The sequence below is a fragment of the Xiphophorus couchianus genome, chromosome 7 (genome assembly GCF_001444195.1).
Source record: "Xiphophorus couchianus chromosome 7, X_couchianus-1.0, whole genome shotgun sequence".
Classification (NCBI taxonomy): domain Eukaryota; kingdom Metazoa; phylum Chordata; class Actinopteri; order Cyprinodontiformes; family Poeciliidae; genus Xiphophorus; species Xiphophorus couchianus.
In genome coordinates this window covers 27,457,113-27,480,549 of record NC_040234.1, presented here as the reverse complement: position 1 = coordinate 27,480,549, position 23,437 = coordinate 27,457,113, and the positions used below count along the sequence as shown (strand labels likewise).

General features: G+C 40.9%; 2 protein-coding genes across 2 annotated transcripts; both read right to left on the bottom strand.

The window, feature by feature from the left end:
- Nucleotides 1-1,180: 1,180 nt before the first annotated feature.
- On the bottom strand, nucleotides 1,181-3,262 carry LOC114148641 (tripartite motif-containing protein 16-like). The gene has a single exon (XM_028024047.1). The coding sequence runs from the start codon at nucleotides 3,237-3,239 to the stop codon at nucleotides 1,557-1,559; it is 1,683 nt and encodes a 560-aa protein (XP_027879848.1). The 5' UTR covers nucleotides 3,240-3,262; the 3' UTR covers nucleotides 1,181-1,556.
- Nucleotides 3,263-7,157: 3,895 nt separating this feature from the next.
- On the bottom strand, nucleotides 7,158-9,104 carry LOC114148642 (tripartite motif-containing protein 16-like). The gene has a single exon (XM_028024049.1). It carries the CDS (start codon nucleotides 9,076-9,078, stop codon nucleotides 7,405-7,407), a length of 1,674 nt encoding a protein of 557 aa, XP_027879850.1. The 5' UTR covers nucleotides 9,079-9,104; the 3' UTR covers nucleotides 7,158-7,404.
- Nucleotides 9,105-23,437: the final 14,333 nt, after the last annotated feature.

Genomic DNA, 23,437 nt, shown 5'->3' with positions numbered 1-23,437 from the left:
TGCTGTTGACTGAACAGAACTTCATCTGAGTGTCATCTAATCTCAGAATAAATCCAGCTGCTTTGCAACGCCTCAGAGATTATCGGGGCTCAAACAGCATCATGAAGTCCAAGGAACACAGCAGACGGGTCAGAGAGAAAAAACAGGAGAAGTTTAAGGCAGAGAAATGTTTCCCAAGATTTGAACTTTTCAATTCATCATCTGGAAATGGAAAGAGTATGGAACAACGTTAGGCCTACCAAGACACAGGATGTCAGGGAGAGTGGAACATGAAATTAATTTTTTTTTCTCAGGGATGAAAGGAAGCATGTCTGCAGATGTTTGTCCGAGTCAGCAATTTATTTGTTTATTTGGCGCTTTGGAACATTGTGACGGAGCTGCCACCAGAGGGCGATAGAGGGTCTCAGAAAACTGAAGGGAAGATTGGCAGGAGAAAAACCCCCCCACAATAATAGTAACAACAATAATCTAATAGAAATTCACGGTAAATGTGTAATCATATTTTTCCTAATCAGAACATCTAATTTTTTTCAATCATTATCATAAAATATAAGTTACAATAACGCTTTGTTTGCTGTGCTGATCTTGAATTCATCAAGCTGCTTTGCTCCTCTAGTTAGCGTAGCGATCATGAACTAGAGCAGTTTTAGTCCAGATAAAGACTGAAGGAACCGTCCAGCAGCTCTGACTTCTTTCTTGCTGCTCTTAAACCGTTTCATTGGAGCTCTGGATGGATGTTTGGATCTCTGTCCTGCTGGAAGCTGAAACTCCATCAAAGCATCAAGGCTTCTGAAGACTAAGAGCCAATAGTTGGTGAACAAAAGCATCCCCACAGCATGATGCTGCCACCACCAGGTTTCACAGTGAGTAATGTGTGCAGGTGAATGTGTCTGTTTTCTGTTCAACTTACTATTAAGAAACGACATTGATTTGATATGTCTTTGTAAATACAAGTTTTTTAAGTGTTTGTTGTCATGACAACTGATTCTGGTTCCCGGAGCAGAACCAGGACCAGAACCTGATCTTAACGCTAAATGTAATCCACTTTAACTCAGGTCAGATTGTTGCTCCTGTAAACATCAGGTTGAATCTGATCTTCTGTAGCATCTGAAGGAAACGTTTCTACACTTTAGACCAAAAAACTCAATATTTGTTGTAATAATGAAGAGAAAAAAATACCAAAATTGTCTGTAATCCAGTTGTTTTATTAAATAATGCCAAACAGAACAACAGACATTTATTTCTCTGATCTAAATCTAAAGAATAGAGAAGAAAACAGCATCAGTTTAAAGGCAAATTTAGTTTCAGTTTTTTCTTTGGATCACAATAAAGAAAACAGAAGAAAATTAATTTCACATCAAAATCAACAGATTTAAACAACATTTGTTCTGCAGATCAGTTCTGTGTCATAAAAGAATGAAAGAAAACATCAGCAGAAATCATTAATGGTTCCTGGAGCAAAGAGACTGAGAAGAACTACATTTAAAGCAGAGAAATTAAGAACAGAACAGCAGAACCATGAAGCCTGATCAGTGATCAGAGAGAAGAGAGGAAATCTAGTTGAGTTTAATGAACTCTGCAGAGGATCCATACGCAAAATAATTCCACACCCTAACTCCAGCCAGTAGCGGCTGAGTGAATGTGGTCTGGACTCTGTGGAGGAGAGTCATGGTTTCAGAGACGCTGTAGAAGGACAGAAGACCTGCTGTGTGATCCAGGTAAACTCCTAGTCTGGAGGAAACTGGACCTGAGATGGAGGTCCAGATGTTGTTGTGACCAAATTTAGAATGTTTACAATGTAAAGCCCAAGATTTGTCATTATATCCAAATTCACATTCATTGCCACTTCCTGCTCTGCTGATATTCTTGTATGCGACTGATACAGAAACAAACCCTTTCCACTCCACCTCCCAGTAACAACGTCCAGTCAGACTCTCTCTACTCAGAACTTGGGATTTATCAGTGAATCTGTCTGGATGATTAGAATAAGACTGACGATCTTTCATCGATCTCACCTTCCTGTTTCCCTCTGATAGAACCAGCCATGTGTTTGCTGTGTTTGGATCCAGTGTAATTTCACATGCATATTTCAAGAACTCAGCTCTGGTCTTTGGTTCTGGTTCTGACAGCAGAACATCCACCTCAGTGACCATCAGTGAGATGTTTGTCCATGAGTCTCTCAGGACGTCCTGTAGTTTCTCTCTGAGCTCTGACACAGCTGCTGTCACGTCCTCAAAGTGTCTCAGAGGACGGATGTTGATGCTGGATGAGTGTGTAGACTCACTGAGTGCTGGCAGTGAGGGGTAGTTGAGGAGAAACTGGTTGTGATCCTCTGTGTGTGAGAGCTGCTCCAGCTCAGCGTCTTTCCTCTTCAGCTCAGTGATCTCCTGCTCCAGCTTCTCCTGAACATCTTTGACTCGACTCACTTCAGTTTCCTGCTGGGATCTGATCTGCTGCTTCACCTCAGAGCTTCTTTTCTGGAGGAGACGGATCAGCTGGGTGAAGATCTTCTCACTGTCCTCCACTGTTTTATCAGCAGAGCGACTGATGGCCTCCACCTCCTGTTGAAGCAGCTTCACATCTTCCTCTCTGTCCTGGATTCTCTGCTGGATGTTTCCTCGTCTCTCCTCCAGCTCTCTCTGCCTCTCAGTCCTTTCTGTTGCAGCTGACACTGTGTCATGACCTTTATGTTCCTCCATTAAACAGATGAGACAGACGCACTTCTGATCAGTACGACAGAACATCTTCATCACCTCATCATGACGAGAGCAGATGTTCTCCTGCAGGTTCTTGGTCGGCTCCACCAGCTTGTGTTTCTTCATTCCAGGAACATCAAGGTGAGGTTGGAGGTGATTCTTACAGTAGGAAACCAGACAGAATAAACAGGACTTGATGGCTTTCAGTTTTCTTCCTGTGCAGAAATCACAGGCCACATCTTCAGGTCCAGCATTGCAGTGATCAGCATCAGCAGCAGCAGCAGCAGCAGCTTGGAGTCCAGTCTTCTTCAGCTGCTCCACTAGAGCTGCTAGCATGGTGTTCTTCTTTAGCACAGGCCTCGGTGTGAATGTCTCCCTGCACTGAGGGCAGCTGTGGTTTCCCTTCTGATCCTCTTCATCCCACTGGGTTTTAATACACTTCATACAGTAGCTGTGTCCACAGGGAATCGCCACCGGATCCTTCAGTAGATCCAGACAGATGGAGCAGGAGAAAGTTTCTGGGTCCAGCTGATTCTGCTCCATTTCTGCTCTCGGTCACAGTGACTGTGTGATTTTCATTTCCTGAAAACAGAAACTGGGTTGATTGTTGACCTGTGAGTCACATGTCAGAGCAGAGAGGCAGCAGCCAATCAGCTTTCACCTTCAGCAGCCGTTGGATCCACCCAGATTGAAGGCGTGTTTGAGCAGGAAGAAGAGAGAGAAATATGAGGCTTAGAGAGAAAGACTGGAAGATGATGAACTGAATGAGTGGAAGAAGAAGAGAGTCTGGTTGTCCTCTGTTATTTATTAAAAGAAAAATTAAATTGCACTGAAGTTGTGACTGTTATCTGACAGTAGCTGAAATAGTTAAACCTTTCAGAAATAATATACAGTATTTACAATAGATTGTTTGCAAAGGACAAAATAATCAGAGCTCAGAACAAACATTAACTCAAGAGTTATGACTATTTATTTAGAAAACTATTCAAAATAAATATCATCCAGGAGGAGCTAGAAGGCCTCAGGATGATGGAGGTAAGATGAGAACAAAAAGAAAGAAATTAATTATTCTACTGAAGCTTTATTTATGTATTTATTTTGATCTTGATAGCAGAATAAAATAGCAAACACAAACATGGAATACAAGATATACATATTTTTTGTGATCTTAACATGTTTGAAAATGAGTAGGAAGAATTAAACAACTTATAAACTCAAACCCCATAAACTCATATTATGTTTTCAGATGGACCCTCATTATTAGATCACAAAAAGGAAAATCTTAACATATTTAAAAGTTACTCAAATTAATAGTAAGAATTTAATATAGTTGATATATCTGAATCTAAATAAAGTAGTAAATAGAGCAAATGTGAACATTATTCTGAGTCCCTATATTCATCTATGCATAAATACAAACATTATTGACTATATAGATTTATGTCCAGCCTTGAATAATCTTATTCATTACAAGCATTCTGACTCATAGATATTTTTATACACATTAAATCACATATAAATCTATATTAACACATAAACCTAAAGAACCTGAACACTCATCAAAATCAAGGTTAATTCATTTTAATTTAATTTCTGTTTCTTTGCCATGAACTCACCAAAACACACACATGCCTAAATGTAAACACACACACTCACACGCTCTCACCTCAGTTTACACATTTGTACTAAATATCTCTCACTAATATTTCTGTATTTTGTGAAAATGACCTCCTTATGTTTCACTTTAAATTGTGTTAAATTTCCACTTTGTTTGAACTCCTCATTTAACTTGTTCCATCATTTTACACTGTTAACTAAATGACAAAAGCTCTTTCTTGTTGTGTATCTTATCAATCTTTAAGCTTCAATAACCCCTGATGTTTCATCCTCCTTCTTTTTCAGGAAACATTCTGCATGAGCTCAGGTTACAGTTTATTTGATGCCTTAAACATCATTTAAACCATTTGAAATTCCACCAAACTTCATATTGAAGAATTTTACATTTTAAGAATAATGTGTTTGTTTTCTCATCAAAACTGACATCATGGATGATTCTAATAACTCAGTGGCTGTAAAGAGTTTTACTAATTAAGTTCACACTTCTGAATAATATGTGAAATATGACAAAAACAGCCAGTTATAAAGAATATGAAGTGATTTATTATTCAGAATATGTTCAGCTTCAGCCAGGACTGATTTATTTCTACATAGTTTATTCTGTCAATGTTTAATGTGAGGTTTCCAACTAATTTTGTCATCAATTATTACACAGAGGAATTTATTGTCCTATAGTCTTTCTAGAGTTGGACTTGAATTTGAGTTTATTTTTTTGTATCAGTTTCCAACAAATCATGTTTTTAGTCTTGTTCAAATTTAGGTCTAATTCAATTTTAACAGTTAAATTTACTGATTTCTGAGGTGATTACAGGTAGAAGTTGTCATTCAACAGAAACCAGAAAGTTTGCGTCGTCAGCAAATAAGACAAATTTTACTACATTAGACACTTTGCTAATGTGGTTTATATACCAGTGACAGAATACTGACCCCAGCACTGACCCTTGAGGAACCCCAAATCTCCAGACAGTCAGATTCAGTTTCTCCCATCTTCACAAATCGTTGTCTGCTCTTTAAATAGATTCTCATCCTGTTTAAAACTATCCACTGAATTTCATAATGATCACATTTTTAATTATGATGAAATGATTTACTGGCGACCTGTCCAGGGTGACCCCGCCTCTCGCCCTTTGACCCCTGGAGATCGGCACCGTTACCCCTCCTGACCCCTGAGGGAAAAAGGTTGTAAATAAAATGGATGGATGGACATCATGACTTATTGTATCAAATGTTTCTTTGGATCTATGAATTCCTCTCTAGGTCATTTTTCCTATGCGCTCAGCTACGGCTGGTGATGTTGACCGATTTGCTCTGAATTCACATCCACTGCTGTTGAGTAACGAGTGTTTATGTTGAACACAACATGTTTTTGTTCAATCAAAACAATTTAATTTGTTTTTTTATTTTTAATCATTGCTATGAAATAGAAGTTAAAGTAACTTATTGAAATCTTATTTGCTGTGCTCATCTTTCTGACTGACTGCCAGTCAAAGCCATGGAGCTGATTTTGAATATTTTTTCAAAAGTTGCATCAATCGACCTCCGTTAACAAATTAACATCCAAAATGTGCGACGAGTCACAAAATCTGGAGGGAGACGATAGATTATATGTGAAGGAGAAATGGGAGAAGGAAGGAAACCATCAGATTCACATTGGTAATCTGTCTGGATTATTATAACAAACTGAAAAATATGACAAGCTGGAAAGACGACAGTAAAAGATTGTATCACTCTTTGTGAGCAGATGAAACACACTTTCTTCATGTTTCTAAATAAATAAAAAATTTGAATTGAAAATAAAAGATTCATCAAGCTGCTTTGCTCCTCTAGTTAGCGTAGCGATCATGAACTAGAGCAGTTTTAGTCCAGATAAAGACTGAAGGAACCGTCCAGCAGCTCTGACTTCTTTCTTGCTGCTCTTAAACCGTTTCATTGGAGCTCTGGATGGATGTTTGGATCTCTGTCCTGCTGGAAGCTGAAACTCCATCAAAGCATCAAGGCTTCTGAAGACTAAGAGCCAATAGTTGGTGAACAAAAGCATCCCCACAGCATGATGCTGCCACCACCAGGTTTCACAGTGAGTAATGTGTGCAGGTGAATGTGTCTGTTTTCTGTTCAACTTACTATTAAGAAACGACTTTGATTTGATATGTCTTTGGAAATTCAAGTTTATTAAGTGTTTGTTGTCATGACAACTGATTCTGGTTCCCGGAACAGAACCAGGACCAGAACCTGATCTTAACGCTAAATGTAATCCACTTTAACTCAGGTCAGATTGTTGCTCCTGTAAACATCAGGTTGAATCTGATCTTCTGTAGCATCTGAAGGAAACGTTTCTACACTTTAGACCAAAAAACTCAATATTTGTTGTAATAATGAAGAGAAAAAAATACCAAAATTGTCTGTAATCCAGTTGTTTTATTAAATAATGCCAAACAGAACAACAGACATTTATTTCTCTGATCTAAATCTAAAGAATAGAGAAGAAAACAGCATCAGTTTAAAGGCAAATTTAGTTTCAGTTTTTTCTCCATCCATCCATTTTCTGTTCACCCTTGTCCCTAATGGGGTCGGGAGGGTTGCTGGTGTCTATCTCCAGCTACGTTCCGGGCGAGAGGCGGGGTACACCCTGGACAGGTCGCCAGTCTGTCGCAGGGCAACACAGAGACATACAGGACAAACAACCATGCACACACACACCTAGGGAGAATTTATATAGACCAATTATCCTGACAGTCATGTTTTTGGACTGTGGGAGGAAGCCGGAGTACCCGGAGAGAACCCACGCATGCACAGGGAGAACATGCAAACTCCATGGAGAAAGACCCCAGCCGGGAATCGAGTTTTTTCTTTGGATCACAATAAAGAAAACAGAAGAAAATTAATTTCACATCAAAATCAACAGATTTAAACAACATTTGTTCTGCAGATCAGTTCTGTGTCATAAAAGAATGAAAGAAAACATCAGCAGAAATCATTAATGGTTCCTGGAGCAAAGAGACTGAGAAGAACTACATTTAAAGCAGAGAAATAAAGAAGAACAGAACAGCAGAACCATGAAGCCTGATCAGTGATCAGAGAGAAGAGAGGAAATCTAGTTGAGTTTAATGAACTCTGCAGAGGATACATTGTTCAGAAACCAGATATTGCCAATCCAAACTCCAGCCAGTAGCGGCTGAGTGAATGTGGTCTGGACTCTGTGGAGGAGAGTCATGGTTTCAGAGACGCTGTAGAAGGACAGAAGACCTGCTGTGTGATCCAGGTAAACTCCTAGTCTGGAGGAAACTGGACCTGAGATGGAGGTCCAGATGTTGTTGTGACCAAATTTAGAATGTTTACAATGTAAAGCCCAAGATTTGTCATTATATCCAAATTCACATTTATTGCCACTTCCTGCTCTGCTGATATTCTTGTATGCGACTGATATAGAAACATAAATTTTCCACTCCACCTCCCAGTAACAACGTCCAGTCAGACTCTCTCTACTCAGAACTTGGGATTTATCAGTGAATCTGTCTGGATGATTAGAATAAGACTGACGATCTTTCATCGATCTCACCTTCCTGTTTCCCTCTGATAGAACCAGCCATGTGTTTGCTGTGTTTGGATCAAGTGTAATTTCACATGCATATTTCAAGAACTCAGCTCTGGTCTTTGGTTCTGGTCCTGACAGCAGAACATCCACCTCAGTGACCATCAGTGAGATGTTTGTCCATGAGTCTCTCAGGACGTCCTGTAGTTTCTCTCTGAGCTCTGACACAGCTGCTGTCACGTCCTCAAAGTGTCTCAGAGGACGGATGTTGATGCTGGATGAGTGTGTAGACTCACTGAGTGCTGGCAGTGAGGGGTAGTTGAGGAGAAACTGGTTGTGATCCTGTGTGTGTGAGAGCTGCTCCAGCTCAGCGTCTTTCCTCTTCAGCTCACTGATCTCCTGCTCCAGCTTCTCCTGAAGGTCTTTGACTCGACTCACTTCAGTTTCCTGCTGGGATCTGATCTGCTGCTTCACCTCAGAGCTTCTTTTCTGGAGGAGACGGATCAGCTGGGTGAAGATCTTCTCACTGTCCTCCACTGTTTTATCAGCAGAGCGACTGATGGCCTCCAACTCCTGTTGAAGCAGCTTCACATCTTCCTCTCTGTCCTGGATTCTCTGCTGGATGTTTCCTCGTCTCTCCTCCAGCTCTCTCTGCCTCTCAGTCCTTTCTGCTGCAGCTGACACTGTGTCATGACCTTTATGTTCATCCACTGGGCAGAGATAACAGACGCACTTCTGATCAGTACGACAGAACATCTTCATCACCTCATCATGACGAGAGCAGATGTTCTCCTGCAGGTTCTTGGTCGGCTCCACCAGCTTGTGTTTCTTCATTCCAGGAACATCAAGGTGAGGTTGGAGGTGATTCTTACAGTAGGAAACCAGACAGAATAAACAGGACTTGATGGCTTTCAGTTTTCTTCCTGTGCAGAAATCACAGGCCACATCTTCAGGTCCAGCATAGCAGTGGTCAGCAGCAGCAGCTTGGAGTCCAGTCTTCTTCAGCTGCTCCACTAGAGCTGCTAGCATGGTGTTCTTCTTTAGCACAGGCCTCGGTGTGAATGTCTCCCTGCACTGAGGGCAGCTGTGGATTCCCTTCTGATCCTCTTCATCCCACTGGGTTTTAATACACTTCATACAGTAGCTGTGTCCGCAGGGAATAGCCACCGGATCCTTCAGTAGATCCAGACAGATGGAGCAGGAGAAAGTTTCTGGGTCCAGCTGATTCTGCTCCATTTCTGCTCTCGGTCACAGTGACTGTGTGAGTTTTTGAACACAGAAACTGGGTTGATTGTTGACCTGTGAATCACATGTCAGAGCAGAGAGGCAGCAGCCAATCAGCTTTCACCTTCAGCAGCCGTTGGATCCACCAGATTGAAGGCGTGTTTGAGCAGGAAGAAGAGAGAGAAATATGAGGCTTAGAGAGAAAGACTGGAAGATGATGAACTGAATGAGTGGAAGAAGAAGAGAGTCTGGTTGTCTGTTAATTATTAATAGAACAGGAAGTAATGAAGAGAGCTGGGCTGAGCACACAGCCCTGTTTACACACGACTGCGTGGCCATCCACCCCACCAACACAGTCGTGAAGTACGTGGACGACACAACAGTAGTGGGTCTCATTTCAGACAACAACGAGACCCACTACAGAGAGGAGATTCTGCAGCTCACTCAGTGGTGTTCAGCCAACAACTTGGTGCTGAACACAGGGAAGACCAAGGAGGTCATTGTGGATTACAGAAGGTCCAGGAGGACGGCTCACACTCCCCTTCTCATAGATGGAGAAGTGGTGGAACGTGTGGACAACATCAAGTTCCTGGGCATCCATATCACGTCTGACCTCTCCTGGAACACAAACACCTCCCACCTGGTGAAGAAAGCACAACAAAGGCTCTTCTACCTCAGGAAACTGAGACGGGCTGGACTTTCCTCACGGCTGCTCGTGAACTTTTACAGGGCGATGATCGAGAGCATCCTCTGCCTCAACATGACTGTGTGGTATGGTAGCTGCACAGCACTGGAGAGGAAACAACTGACAGGGGTGGTGAGAACAGCACAAGGCATTGTGGGATGCCCCCTCCCAGACCTGGACTCCATTTACACAGACCGGGTCAAGAAGAGAGCTGGATCCATAGCCATGGATTCCAGCCACCCGGGCCACAGACTGTTTGTGCCGCTGCCATCAGGCAAGCGGTACAGGAATATATGGACTACAACAAATAGACTGAGAAACAGTTTCTTCCCCACAGCCGTCAGAGCCATTACTCCCTGCCGCCCCCCCCTCCCACACATATCATAACCTCGCAGTCACACATACATATCCCCCACCCCCACACAGCCATATTGTTCTGCACTTTGCACTGTCACATTATCTGTACTTTGCCATAATTGGACCTGCTGCTACTTCTTTGGATGGTTGAGTGCCTTTAGTTAATTTAGTTGTATATATTGTTATTATTATTATTGTGTGTTTGCTTATTTATACTGTATATATTTGACCTTTTGCACGGGAGCTGCAATGGAAATTTCGTTGAATTCTGTTCAATGACAATAAATGCTATCTATCTATCTATCTATCTATCTATCTATCTATCTATCTATCTATCTATCTATCTATCTATCTATCTATCTATCTATCTATCTATCTATCTATCTAAAAAGCAACAACGTTAATGGATATATTTTCCAAAATACATAAATAATATGTTCACACAATAGAGGCAACTTTTTATTTTAAGTAAATTAGGAAATAATATAAGATAGTGTCATTAAAATGTATTTTTTTAATCGTTGAGTTCAGATGTGGTTTGAGGAAAATTAAAATGTCAACTCCAGGAAATGATCAAATCTGTAATATAATGATAAATGAACTCAGTGAATATCCAAAGTGAATATTATTGGACTTGTTTAACAATGTATGGGAATGAAAACCCTTATGTTACATTAGTAAAAGTTACTAAAGACGTTATAGTAGTACTAAAACCAAAATCTTGGAAAAATTATAAACATTTATATTTCAATCCGTTTTGTCATCAACTTGCTGGAACAATATTCACATGACAGGTCTGATCAGACACAATATGCTGTCGGCATAACAAATTACGTATCATGCTGGTCTGTCATATAAAATCCCAATACATTGAACTGAAGTTGGTGGCTGTTGTCTGATAATAGATAAAACAGTTAAACATTTTAAAAATAATATACAGTATTTTATAGTAATGTTGGGAACACTCCCAGATAAAACATAAAGAAAATGAAAAAATATACTGTATATTACAGTAATTCCTTATAAAATAGTATAAAAATAATAAGAGCTAAAAACAAACATTAACTCAAAAATGAAGACTATTTATTTGAATATCTGGAAACTTTATTAATCCGCATTGGTGCAGCTTTCTAAAGCTGTCAGCAGGGGGCAGAGTCACACCGCCGCACAGAGAGTGCGACAGGGTTCCAGGGACCCTGGAAAAATGAAGATGAATTTTTCTCAGTGATGAGAGCCAGCCTGTCTGTGGATGTGTTTGTCTGTGTCAGCGCTTTGCCCGTTCATTCGGAGCTGTGGAAGAGGAGAGAACATTGCGTCTGCATCCAGGGGGGTTAGATTCCATCAGAGAGGCGAGTGGGTGGACTCAGTGAAACTTATGCAACAGAGAAGTGTACAGGAAACAGATCTGGTTTCTCACACTATATATCTGTATATGTGTACTGTATGCAGACGGACTCTTTTTAAAGCTCTCCACAGTTGTTGCCATGCTAATCTGGTTTAATCCAAGGAAACCTATTCCTGTTTGCATGATTTTGTTCGGCCTCTTTCTCGTTGAAAGCCATTTAGTAAATTACATATTCATGCACACACTCACACAATACCTAGCGCACACACTGCGCCTTCTGTTAGCACCAGTCAAACCTCCCAGCCATACATTTTTTATGGAATCATCCTCTGATCCATCACACGTTGCCAGATTTGCAGCCTCCCTCGACGTTGGTCCTTTTCTTCCAGCTACTAATTTCGTTTCTGTTATTTTATGTCCAATCCAGGTTATTGTTTTTGTTGTTACACCTCAAAGTTCAACTTGGAGGTGTAATGGATATAGTTTCTCATGAAAATAAAAAAATATATTTTCACCCTGACAGATTTTTTCTTGGTTTTGTTTTTGCGTCACGCTTAAATGTTTCACATCATCGAACCAATGTTAACGCCAAACAAATGTAACCCGAATAATTACAGTCTGTAGATGCCCCCAAACCTCCCTGGTTCGGCCCGGTTGGCAGTAGCAGCTGTCAGGAAGTCCTTGCAATAACTTTAAACGCGTCTTCCACATCATTCTTCTTTCTAAAATTGTTTTAAATCGGTTACGCTTCAAGGCTTTCCTGCATAAACGGCCTGATTGAGGTCATGAAACTGCATCTCAATCAGGACTTTGACTAGGTGGTTCCAATCAATTACATCTAGATAAATCCAGAGTCCATCACTCTACCACCCCCATGTCAAAGTTATATTTATATTCTTTTTATGAAATCCTGGATTAGCTTTCTGTCAGCTATAACAGGAGACACGCCTATTTATTTTTTGCCACCAGTTTTATTCTCTATCAAACTCTTCTATTGTTGCCATTTCTATCTATCCTGATCGTGAACTCTGACCTTAGCTAAAATGGCGAGCCTCGCCCTGCTCTAGCTGTCGTCCTGAAGCCTTCTGTGACCTCCTGGATGGATCGCTGATGCACTCTTGGAGCAACGTCTGGCCAGGATGTGTTCTTTTTTTAAGATACTCGCGTCACGTTGCCAGACATGGTTCTGTTTATCTGGTTCCTTCACTCTACTGGTCAGGCAAGTGAAACAAATAAAAGGAGATAGAAATGTGGTTAATCAAAGTTAATAACTGATTCAACATAAGACTAGGTTGGCTTTGATAGATTTTTTTTTTTTTTTACTTTTACAAACAAGAACATCACTTGAAATTAGCATTTTGCACCAGGCTGTCTTTGACTAAAATGGAGGTTATTTTGGACCTGAAACATTTAAAAGTGTCAAAGCAAAATTAGGCGATTAGATTCAAGTATGTTCAGATACACCATATATTGGATTGCTGCTAAATACATCTTGTGTTCGATTGTACCATGTACTTGTCAGTGATGTTGCAGTTGTTATTATTACCATATACTTTGTTTCTTTTCTCTATTTCTGCAGACTTCTAGGGTAATGTCTTGTATTCCCTATTCTTATTTCCCTTCTCTACTCTTTCTCCTTCTAAACATTTTCCTCACCTTTCTTTCCATTTTTGCCATCTCCACGTCCCTGTTTATTTGAAATAAAGCTAAGTTGCGTATATTTGTCAAGTGGAACGTCATGAAGAAAGCCGCAACGCTCCACTTGTGAAAGTAAATCAGTTGAGCCTCACCTTGGATCTCTGACAGCAATTCTGAGCGCCACACTGCCAGATAACGTTAAAAAATTTTAAAAATTGAAGAAATCTGTAAGTGAGGAAATACTTTTGTCCACTGAAATCCAGTTTTTTTGTTTTTCTGGCTGAATGTGAGCAAGAGTGAGGATGGTGCCCTAAATGTGTGTTCATGTGGGTTAATTCTAAAGGACAGAACTATTAAAGATTAACAACAGAGCACCATGTTTTATTGAGACGAGCCACATTCACAGGCATATGGCTCAAAACACAGACCTACTTAAATATTCGCTCTTGTGTGCAGGCTTTATTTCCGCCTGGCAAAAAGAACCTATTTTCTTTAGAAACAGCTTTTTGCTGCAGTGTTGCAATACTGAAAAGAAGAAAATCTTGAACAAGAGTGTTTAAAATTTTTCTTTACGCTTTTATTTGACATGATTTCGTCTATTGTCTTTGAATCTGTGCTTCTTAAAGAAGGTGCAGTCGCTTCTTTTTGGTACTATCTCACTGCCCAGGAGCTAGCGTAAAACAGGAGCTCCAGTATCGTCAAAGCTCCAAACAGCTATGAGGGGAATCTGAACTAAATGCTTAATGCTGTATGCAACCTACTGCCAAAGCAAAAAGCTCCGACATATGCATGTGTGGACTCACAGGACCCCTGGGGGCGTTTCAGACCGCGGTAGAGAAACACCGTGGAGACTTTGGATTCTGGTTCTGATAGTAAGGAGACTCCTGGAGGGTTATTTTCAAGATGCTTTGTGAGTTGCTAAGATTTTAAATTGTGCTTGTTCCACTATATCGTAAAGAATTTGATCAGATCTGGCATCATGCTTTCTCACCGATGCACCACAAACCACTCAACATATACAAGAAAAAAACAGTAATAAGCAACAAAGATAGCAAAACTGAACAACAATAAAATGGAGTGATAAGCTTGTTCCAAATAATCACTTCACAAAGTTTATAAATAGGCATGTAATAACAAACGTGACTCTGTTGAGGATGATAAAGCATTTTAATGCATGTTTTGCCATTGACATATGGTGGAAGCATAGCTAACGTTAGCTACTGCCAAAGCAGCTAACGTTAGCTACTTTAGCAGCAGTCACGCTGCTAATGCTCCTAAAGTTATCATTAGCTAACTTAGCATTAGCTTTTATTAAATACTGTGTTGACATAGAGCTTAAGTTTGAGCAAAGCTAATATCTATATTTAGTGCATTAAGGTTAGCGCAGCTAACTTCTTTAGCTAGCGGTGCCCAACACAACTCTGCTGGCCGGCTTGAACTATCTTGATCTTTTCTTGCATAGAGAAGATCGAGAAGAAGGTCAGTGAGGAATTTGGTCAAGGAGCTGAGACCAGGACTTTGTCCACATTAGCAGTAGAAGATGAAATGTAACGTCACCAGGGAAAATGAAAACTTTGATGTATTAATTGAAATATTGGGGAAATATACTCATAAACACGCTCTGTAGAAGAGAAGGAGAAAGCCTGTTTTTAAAATCGTTTTTTAACTGGGGAGTAACTGGCAGAGGAGCTGCTGACTGTGTCACTCCTCCTCCTCTTTTCCTTTGTGTCTGTGTCCTCTGAGAGAAATCCTTCTACTCTTCTGCAGGTTTACACCCACACAGCACGCTATCATCTGCATAGCCACGATATGCCACGCTGCTCTGGGCGTGCAAAATGCACCCTGTTGCTGTCACTGGTACAATGAGTGGATCATATACACAACCCGGTGGGGTTCTAGTTCTTGACGTGAGACTTTGAGATCTCCAAAGCCGTCAGCGCTCCTGTTTCCTCTGAGTGGAAATAATATCAACGGTTTGAGTTCTGAGTCTGATGGAGAATCTGTGGAGGGGGCAAAAACTTAGGGTGATGGAAACAAGCAAAAAGCTGGTTATAAGAAGAGGCTGATCGTTGAAATGCTAACAGAGATTTATTTTATTGATTAAATAGGAATGTTATCAAAAGTATAGCATGCTATTTTTGATAAATAAATCTGACATTTTAACCTAATTTTACTGTCAGAAACAAATTTCTTCTTAAGGTGAAAATGGTTATCAAAAATCAATCTCTGTTTTGAATCAGCATTTTGCTGTGCTACATCAAAGTGTTGCTTTTTGAATGTAACAATCTACATTTTGATGATGTAATAATGATCAAAATTGATTCTAAACATGATCACTCCTGTGTTTTTGAAGGCCAAAATAAACCGCTACAAACAGCAACTTTGAGAAATCAGACTCCGTCTCCGTGGAAATCAGGATGCGCCGTCTCGGCTATAAGTACCATTGATTTTGTTATAAAAATCAAAAATATATCATGTTAATGCCAAAACTGTCAGATGACTTCACTACCCTGTTAAAATAAGTCAACCACAGTCCAAATACTTTGGACTATGTTTCTTTCCTTGTGGAAAGTTTCTGTTTACATCTAAGAAGGAATGGAGAGAGATGGAAGTAAACAGAGTAATTTTGCGAGGTAACGCAAAAAAAGAAAAAAAAATCCCCCATGTCCTCTAGGGGGCTCCGTAGTCCGCCAGCAGTTCCAACTCATAATGGCTACAGAGTAAATACAGAACTTCTGAACAAGTTACTGTAATTTACATGCAACCATCAAGCTAATTGTCTCATATCGAGTCAGAGCTTCAATATCTCAGGCATCAAACTCAACTTTGTGAAGCTGCAGCCTAAACAGGGAATGTTTACCAAAAAAACGCCCCAAAATGTGAATTACTGCAGCCAAAAACAAACTTCTGAGCATCCATCTAAACAACCTGAACGCAAACGGTGCATCTGTTGGTTGCCATGGTGATTATGGATGCGCGACTCCCACAGTGACAGCTCAGAGACCATGCTGTGTAAACACAGGCTCCCCTGAGAGTGGGACAACCGGTAATGACGCCCTCGGAGGGGGGAAAAAAAAAACATATCTACAAACACACACATTAAAGCCACCAGAGACACGGGCGCTTGATTTGTTAACGACTCCTGCATGGCTGCCTCCCTCCCACTTTCACCCTCTGGTTTTCTCACTTCTATCTATACCTGTCCTTTGCAACCCCTGCCTCTTCATCCGGCCTACAGTATTCTCCCTTATTCAGCCAAAACTGGGCCACTGAGTGCAGCCCAGCTACACTCATGGGAAAGCACATACACACACGTGCGTGGGCTCACATACCCGCGCACGGAGCGAGTCAATGCTAATTATCTCCACAAACAGGCCTCGGCTTGCTCTGCAGCGTGTGTGCGTGTTTGGGGTGAGAGCGGGGCAGGGTGCTGTTAACTAACCGGCGTGTCAGGATTTCTTTTTCTGTCCTCATTTACGGAAATGAAGTTTGCCCCCTGAGCGACCCACATCTCCCGACACACTGGTGGCAAGAGACGAGGGGGAAGGGAGGCGGAAACTATATGGAAGGGCCACATCCGTTAATTTATACATGAGGAACGTCAGAACGGGCAGAGGAGGACGAGGGACTGCGACAAAGTGAGGCCGGAGAGGGAGAGAGAGAGACGCAGAACTGAGAGAGAGATTATGAGCGATGAGTGCTCCGAGCAAGTCAGAGTTGAACTTTACCATGTAAGGGAAAGAGATGAGGCCAATTGCAGACCGTCAGTGCTGGTGTCGGATCATTAATGAAGATCTTCATGCAGCACCTTGATCTCCTCTCCATAAACTGCAATACTTCCAGGAGAGCTGTGAAACTGCTAGTGATTCTACCTCAAGTTAGTGTCTATCCTGAGTCCTCTATTCTAACCTACACTAATAGATCTACGTCAATAAGCACAGTGAGAGAACCAGGTCAACTGACCTCTTTAATAGGCCGAACCAGGTTGGACTCGCTTTTTCCCTTTAAGAATGCCTTAAATGGCAGAGACTGAAAAAGGGTGCTGGAAACATTCTTCAGATATTTTGGTCTATATTGACATAATGGCATCATGGTTTATTCAGATTTGTCGTCTGTACATTATCCATTCCAAAGGTGATCTGTTGGATTGATGTGGTCTCATCTACACAAGGCCGTTCACCTAAGCTTAGTCCCGCTTCTCAATGGTAAATTAAGGGTGCGTTCACTCTATTCCACTTTAATCAAACTCGTTCGTTTGCCCTAGACAGTCCAGTTCATTTGGGGAAATGCATAATTTAACTCTGATGTGGACCAGAAAAGCAAGCACTGGTCGGCCTAAAAGCCAAGGTCTCTCTGTTCAGTTGACACGAACTCTGGTGTGGTTTTAGTGCATACGTGAAGGCTAAGTGGACAGAAGACCGCTCCGAAAGCAGAAAGTAAAGTATAGCACAGGAAATTCTGGGTAAATGCAACCAAAACAAGGGCATGTATCTAGAGCTAGTGGGAGAAATGACTCATGGTCGTTTCCAAAGACAAAAGAGAAATCCTTCAACTGCTAAAACCTCACTCCATTTTTGTTGGAGGAAGTCGCACTCGATGTCTTCTTCTGAGGTTTTTGTGTCATTCCCTTCAGTGGCTCTTGGTGCAGCACCCCCACAGTCGAGGGGGGAGGGAGCTGGTTTCTCAAAGTGTTTGGTTTGTTTGACACAGTGCAGTATGAAAGCGAACCGTACCAGCAGAAAATGTAAGAAATGTCGCAGTCTTGGTCCCCAATCACCACTTGACCGAACTCTAAGGTGTAAAAACACCTTAACTTTGTTTCGTCGAAGAATAAATGCTTTTGCTTATAGATGTACAATAACATCTATCAGAAAATGGGACTGTCTGTCTTTCAGCCCAGGTTCTTAAAGGACATCCTCGTCTTATGGACACAAAAGTTGGTGTTAAAAGCAAAAACTGACTAATCGGTACACCAGTCCACACCTCCAGAGTTTCAAAAGTCCTACAGTCGAGTAGTGATGTGTGAGTAGCTGAGCGTGCTTTGAGAGAGTTAAGTGTATTCTTGTCATCCCAGTGTTTTTTTGGGGGATGGTCACCATGGGTTGACTGTCTCTCACAAGAGTACTTGTCTGCTCCGAATAGCAAGTTGTTTATTTCACATTGCTACTAATTTCCTCTCTTGTATCAACTTTAAACACCTGGTAAAATTTCAAAAGAAGTTCACGAAGCTTGCTTTACGTGAGATTAAAATAACATGTCCTGGTCAAAGATCACGCCAAGTGTATTTACATTTGTTCTGGAGGTCAATTACTATAACCCCATCAAGAGAAGTAGCGGGATGCATCCAGTACCTCAAGTCTAAATACAACCTCTGTCTTTTCTGAATTTTAAAGCAGAACAAACTTTTATATCTCTGCATCTTACTGATAATATAATTGACTGGTTGGATTTATCAGGATTTATAAATATATGAATGTCTCTGTATCATTAGCATAGCAATGGAAGTTATCCAATGCCGGCCAGTGTTTCATGAAGGCATGTATACAGTGAACCCTCGTTTTTCACGGGTTTGCGTTCCGAAAAGAACCCGTGATAGACGAAATCTGTGAAGTAGTTTTTTACAATTATAATAAAGCATAATTAAATACTCAACATTGAATCCAAAGAACAAAATCTGTTTTCAGGCCCAAGCATTCTTTTAAACAAATAGAACACTTTCTTACAAATAACTACAGTAATATAATCATTTTAGTCATCAATACGAAGTACAGTAGGACAAATTGTGACTCTTGTATTTCTCTGTTCCTCTGACTGTGACGCTGCGGCCTGACTCCGCTCTTCTTTTTCTTCTGAAGCCTGTGGTGCAGGTGTGTTTTTTCAGGAGAAGAACATAGTTATCTGTAGTTGTTGTCGCTCTTTTTTTTTCTGGGCAAAAATATTTGCCAAAATTTACCAAGCTGTATTAAGTATATTTAAATACCATAACGTTATTGGCACACAGGTAGAGAAGAAGCACGGAGACTGTATAGCCAATCAGGACGCAGAACACAATGCACTGTGAAAAAAAACTCCGCGAAGCAGCGAGGCCGTGAAAGGTCAACCGCGTTATAGCGAGGGTTCACTGTACAGCAAAAAGTACTGACCCAAGCACTGAGCCCTGTGGAACTCCACGACTACACGACTTTACAAAGTTCAAATTTACAAAAATTACATATGAATGCTAAATGCTAAATTCTGCAAATATAATTGATTTGTTACAAGATTTTTAAGAGATATTCAAAAAAGGATATTTTGCTGACTTTTTAGGTGCTTTGTAGGTAAAAATATATCTAATTAGAAATACACCTTAGAATAATGTAGGGGGGAAAAAAACTTAAGATATGCAACCTTTATTTACTTCTCCCAAGAAGCATAAAAAAGTAAATTTACACTGCTTAACAAACATGAGAGTGATAAAATGTTGGCACATATAGGGGATAGAGTGAGATGTTACGAGGAATGGCCAGTCAACACCAGCTAAAAAAATAATTGGATAATAAGACACATTTAGTCTTCATTCCTTGTACCATCTTGTTTTCTCCTCGTGTCTTAGAACATCTGAGCAACATGTGAGGCTACAGCAGATACAGGGACAGAGAATTTAATGCTACAAGCATTTATCAACATTAGACTTCCTTGTTTCCGGGTCTGCATTTTAAATAACGAGTTACTCAGCTGCATCATATCCCTTGCTTTTTTTTTTTTTTTTTGGTTCTTTGCATCATCATGATTGTATTATCCTTGTCCGATGGGACATAAATAATTATATCATGGCATCTTTTAAAAAAACAACATTCTGGTTATAAAGTGATAATACATTTTTACCCTCCAGAACACAACTGGAGGGTTTGTCTGGAGAAAGCCTCATCTGTGCGCATTATAGTTTTTTTTTCCTGAGAACGCTTGTGTCAACAGAGGACAGTAGACCTTTAAACCAACCCAATTAGTCGCTTTCTAACCCAGATGATCTTAGTAGAGGCAGACATGGATGGCTGTGAAATTTATCAGGATTATCCTCCGTGAGGAACAGCACTTCTACATGGATTAACCACGTATAAATGCTGACATGTCTGTCCTTTGGCAAATCTTCAATACAGCATCAACCCACCATGTTCTATTTTCACTGAGGACGATGATGCACGAAGCAGCGCAATGCACCAAAGATTCGGATACTTTTCTTGTGAATCTCCGGTTTGTTCAATTTCTAGACAAAAAAAAAAAAAGGTTTGGGCTCTCCTGAACATAATGAATTCACATGCATTTCCAAAATACAGAACAAAGAATGATCACAGTAATCTAGCTCGCCCTTGCCATCCATAAATAATGTTGTTAGTTCTCTGAGCACTAAGCTGACCTCACGCCTCATCTGAACCGAACAAACGAGTTGTTTAAGGAAAATGATTGACCTTGTAGAGCTCAAATGGGATTATTACTGGGTTAATTTATAGGAGTTAGTTATTAATTTATACTAACCATTGAAACTTTATTAGATGATATCTACATAAGGAGCTTTGTGCCTTCCTCAGATGCTGACTTTTCAGGTTAATCTTTGCCAAAGCGGTCTAGTCCAGAGAGGTTCTCCATGTTTCAGGAACTAGCTTTTCCTCTATGCCTAAAGTGAACTTGTCCAGGTAGATGGTTGTGTTTTGTTGCTACTTTCTGCTGGTGATCTGTTCCTGTTGGAAGTTTTTTTTTTCTTCACTGTCGCCATATGCCTGTTCAGGATGTGAGTTCAATAGGCAAACTGGGGGAAACGGTAATATTGTGGTCAAGACCACATAATCCAAGACCAAGTCGAGACAAAGACCAGATTGGTAACGCTAGTTAGCTAACAGAGCGTAACAAGACCGAGACAAGACCAGAACATTAGTTGCTGAGACCGAGTCAAGGCCAACACTAGATTGGTGACGTTAGTTAGCTAACAGAGCAAATCGAGACAAGACCAAGACTATTGGGCCTGTCAAGACAAAGACCAGAATAGTCAATCAATCAATCAAATTTTATTTGTATAGCACATTTCAGCAGCAAGACATTTCAAAGTGCTTTACATCATTACAAACACAGAAACACAATGCAATATAGTGACATTAGCTGGCTAAGCTAACTGAGTGTATGGAGACCAAGACGAGACCAAGACTTTAGGGGCTGAGAGCAAGTCGAGACCAAGACCAGATTGGTAACGTCAGCTAGCTAACAGAGAAGCATAGAGACTTAGACATGACCAAGGATATAGGAGCTGAGACTGAGTAAAGATCAAGACCAGATTAGTGATGTTAGTAAGCTAACTGCTTATCGAGATTGAGATAAGACCAAGACTTTTTGGGACCAAGTCGAGATTAATGCTAAGGGAGGTGGAGATTGAGTCAAATCCCCACAGAGCAGTGAGGGAACAAGCCAGGGCGATGCTTAGAAGGTAAAAGACACGTCAGGAAGTCAGACATGGAAGGCTGTGATAAGGATGATGAGGTTGGAGCAATCAGGATCAGGATTCAGCAGCTAGCAGGGTTGGCTACTGAATCTTGAGCAAAGGCCATGTGTCATGACAGGAACAAGAAACAAGAAAATTATGACAATTTCCAACTATCATCAATGTATGATGGCAGTTGTTACAACCAGTTTCATTTAGTTTTAAGGGACAAATACTTTTCACATGCATTTACACTTAAGATACTGAAATCAGCCTAAGTTTGTCTGATTTTTAAAATTTACTTGAGGATCTGAAACATCAAAGTATGAACAAAAAAAAGTGTTGAGGACATTTATGCGTGGCAAATACCTTTTCACTCAATATATACCAGGTTTGGTGTTAAAACAGCAGGATCTTCAGTGCCCTTGCTATGAAAAAACCCTGAATTTTGTGGTTATGTTAACAGGAACTTGAAAGCGCTCACTTTCCATTCTCAGGTCTCATGTACTGTGTTAATTTAGGAAAGTTCTAGCTTGGTCTCCACAAACCAGGAAGTATGGGGTTGTGAAATGCCACTTATCATCCACCAGCCCTTTCTATGTTTGCGGGCCATCTGGTGTGGCTGAACATTACACTGCACTTTGAGAGCAGTGAGAGGGAACGACGACAGAAGAGCTGTGGGCCAAGCAACTGGGCAGTGAGTTAATATTCATGAGTTTCCTGTAAGTTCATCACTGCATATCATCGTGTTAAAGCGTTGCTCCCAAATGAATGTTTTCAGGCTGTATGTCTGCAGCCCCTTTGTCCAAGAGCATTAAAGTCAACCAAGAAAGCAGAAAATTGTCTCTCTTTCTCTGCTTGCCAGAACCTCGCTGTCGTTTGAGGTGTCAGCCACTGAAGCTGCCCTGAGCTGGCGCAGACTTTCCAAAATGTTAGCGCGTCTCGACTGCTCCGTCTGGATACAGCAGAGTGTTTTGTGGAAGTCTGAGCTGTAGCTCTCGAGGATTAACCCTTGATGCGGTGCGGTCTCCACTTGAAGGCCGGAGAGTCCGTCGCTGCAGCAGATCAGCTCGGTAATCTCTGAGACCTGGCATCCGGACAGATCCTCTGGGAGATGTGAGGCGGAGAAAGATGGAAAATATTTTGTGTAAAGGGGGCAAGAGCGGAGAGAAGACGGACTGCTTCGATGGCCAAAAATAGCCAACCTGAGAGAGGAAACACAAACAGACCTCTGTAGCTCTGCTCTGTAGAGCTCTGACTCACAAACTTACCTATAAAAGGTAAGGCACCATTGAGATGCTGCTGGTGTTCCTTATTTTAGATTAAGAAGTTAATATAATTACTGTATAAATACTCCAAACTTATTCAAAAAATGATCCGAGGACAGGTTTTTTTGGGGGGGGACATGAATCTTAAACACATTAATGGAAACATTTAAACATAATCATTACCTGAGCATCATTCTGAAATAGAACCAGGTGCATCTTGCTTTCACTGATCCTTCTTGAGATGTCACTCCTCCTCTGCCCCCTTTGGTAAATCCAGATGACTGAACATGATTTGGAATGGAACACACTTGTCTATTTAAGGCCCTGTGGTTGCCAGTGTGTATTAGTGCAAAAACCAAGCAATGAAGTCATGGGGATGGTTATTAGACCTGTGAGACCAGAATGCGTCAGAGCAAAGGTCTGGGGACGGACACGAGCAATAATGTGGCAGATTTAAACATCCCAGAATGCATTGTGGTCTCCATTAGTATAAAATATTAGAATCTGGGAACCACTAGGACCCTACCTAGATCTGACCAAGTGAGATCAGTGAAGAAGCACCTCGGTGACCAAGAACCCAGTGGTTACTAAGGCGATAGTCTAGTGTTCCCTTGAGGAGCTAGGAGAAGCAT

Excerpts from the sequence above, each read along its gene's own strand:
- LOC114148641 (XM_028024047.1), bottom strand. The coding sequence starts at position 3,239 with ATGGAGCAGAATCAGCTGGACCCAGAAACTTTCTCCTGCTCCATCTGT.
- LOC114148642 (XM_028024049.1), bottom strand. The coding sequence starts at position 9,078 with ATGGAGCAGAATCAGCTGGACCCAGAAACTTTCTCCTGCTCCATCTGT.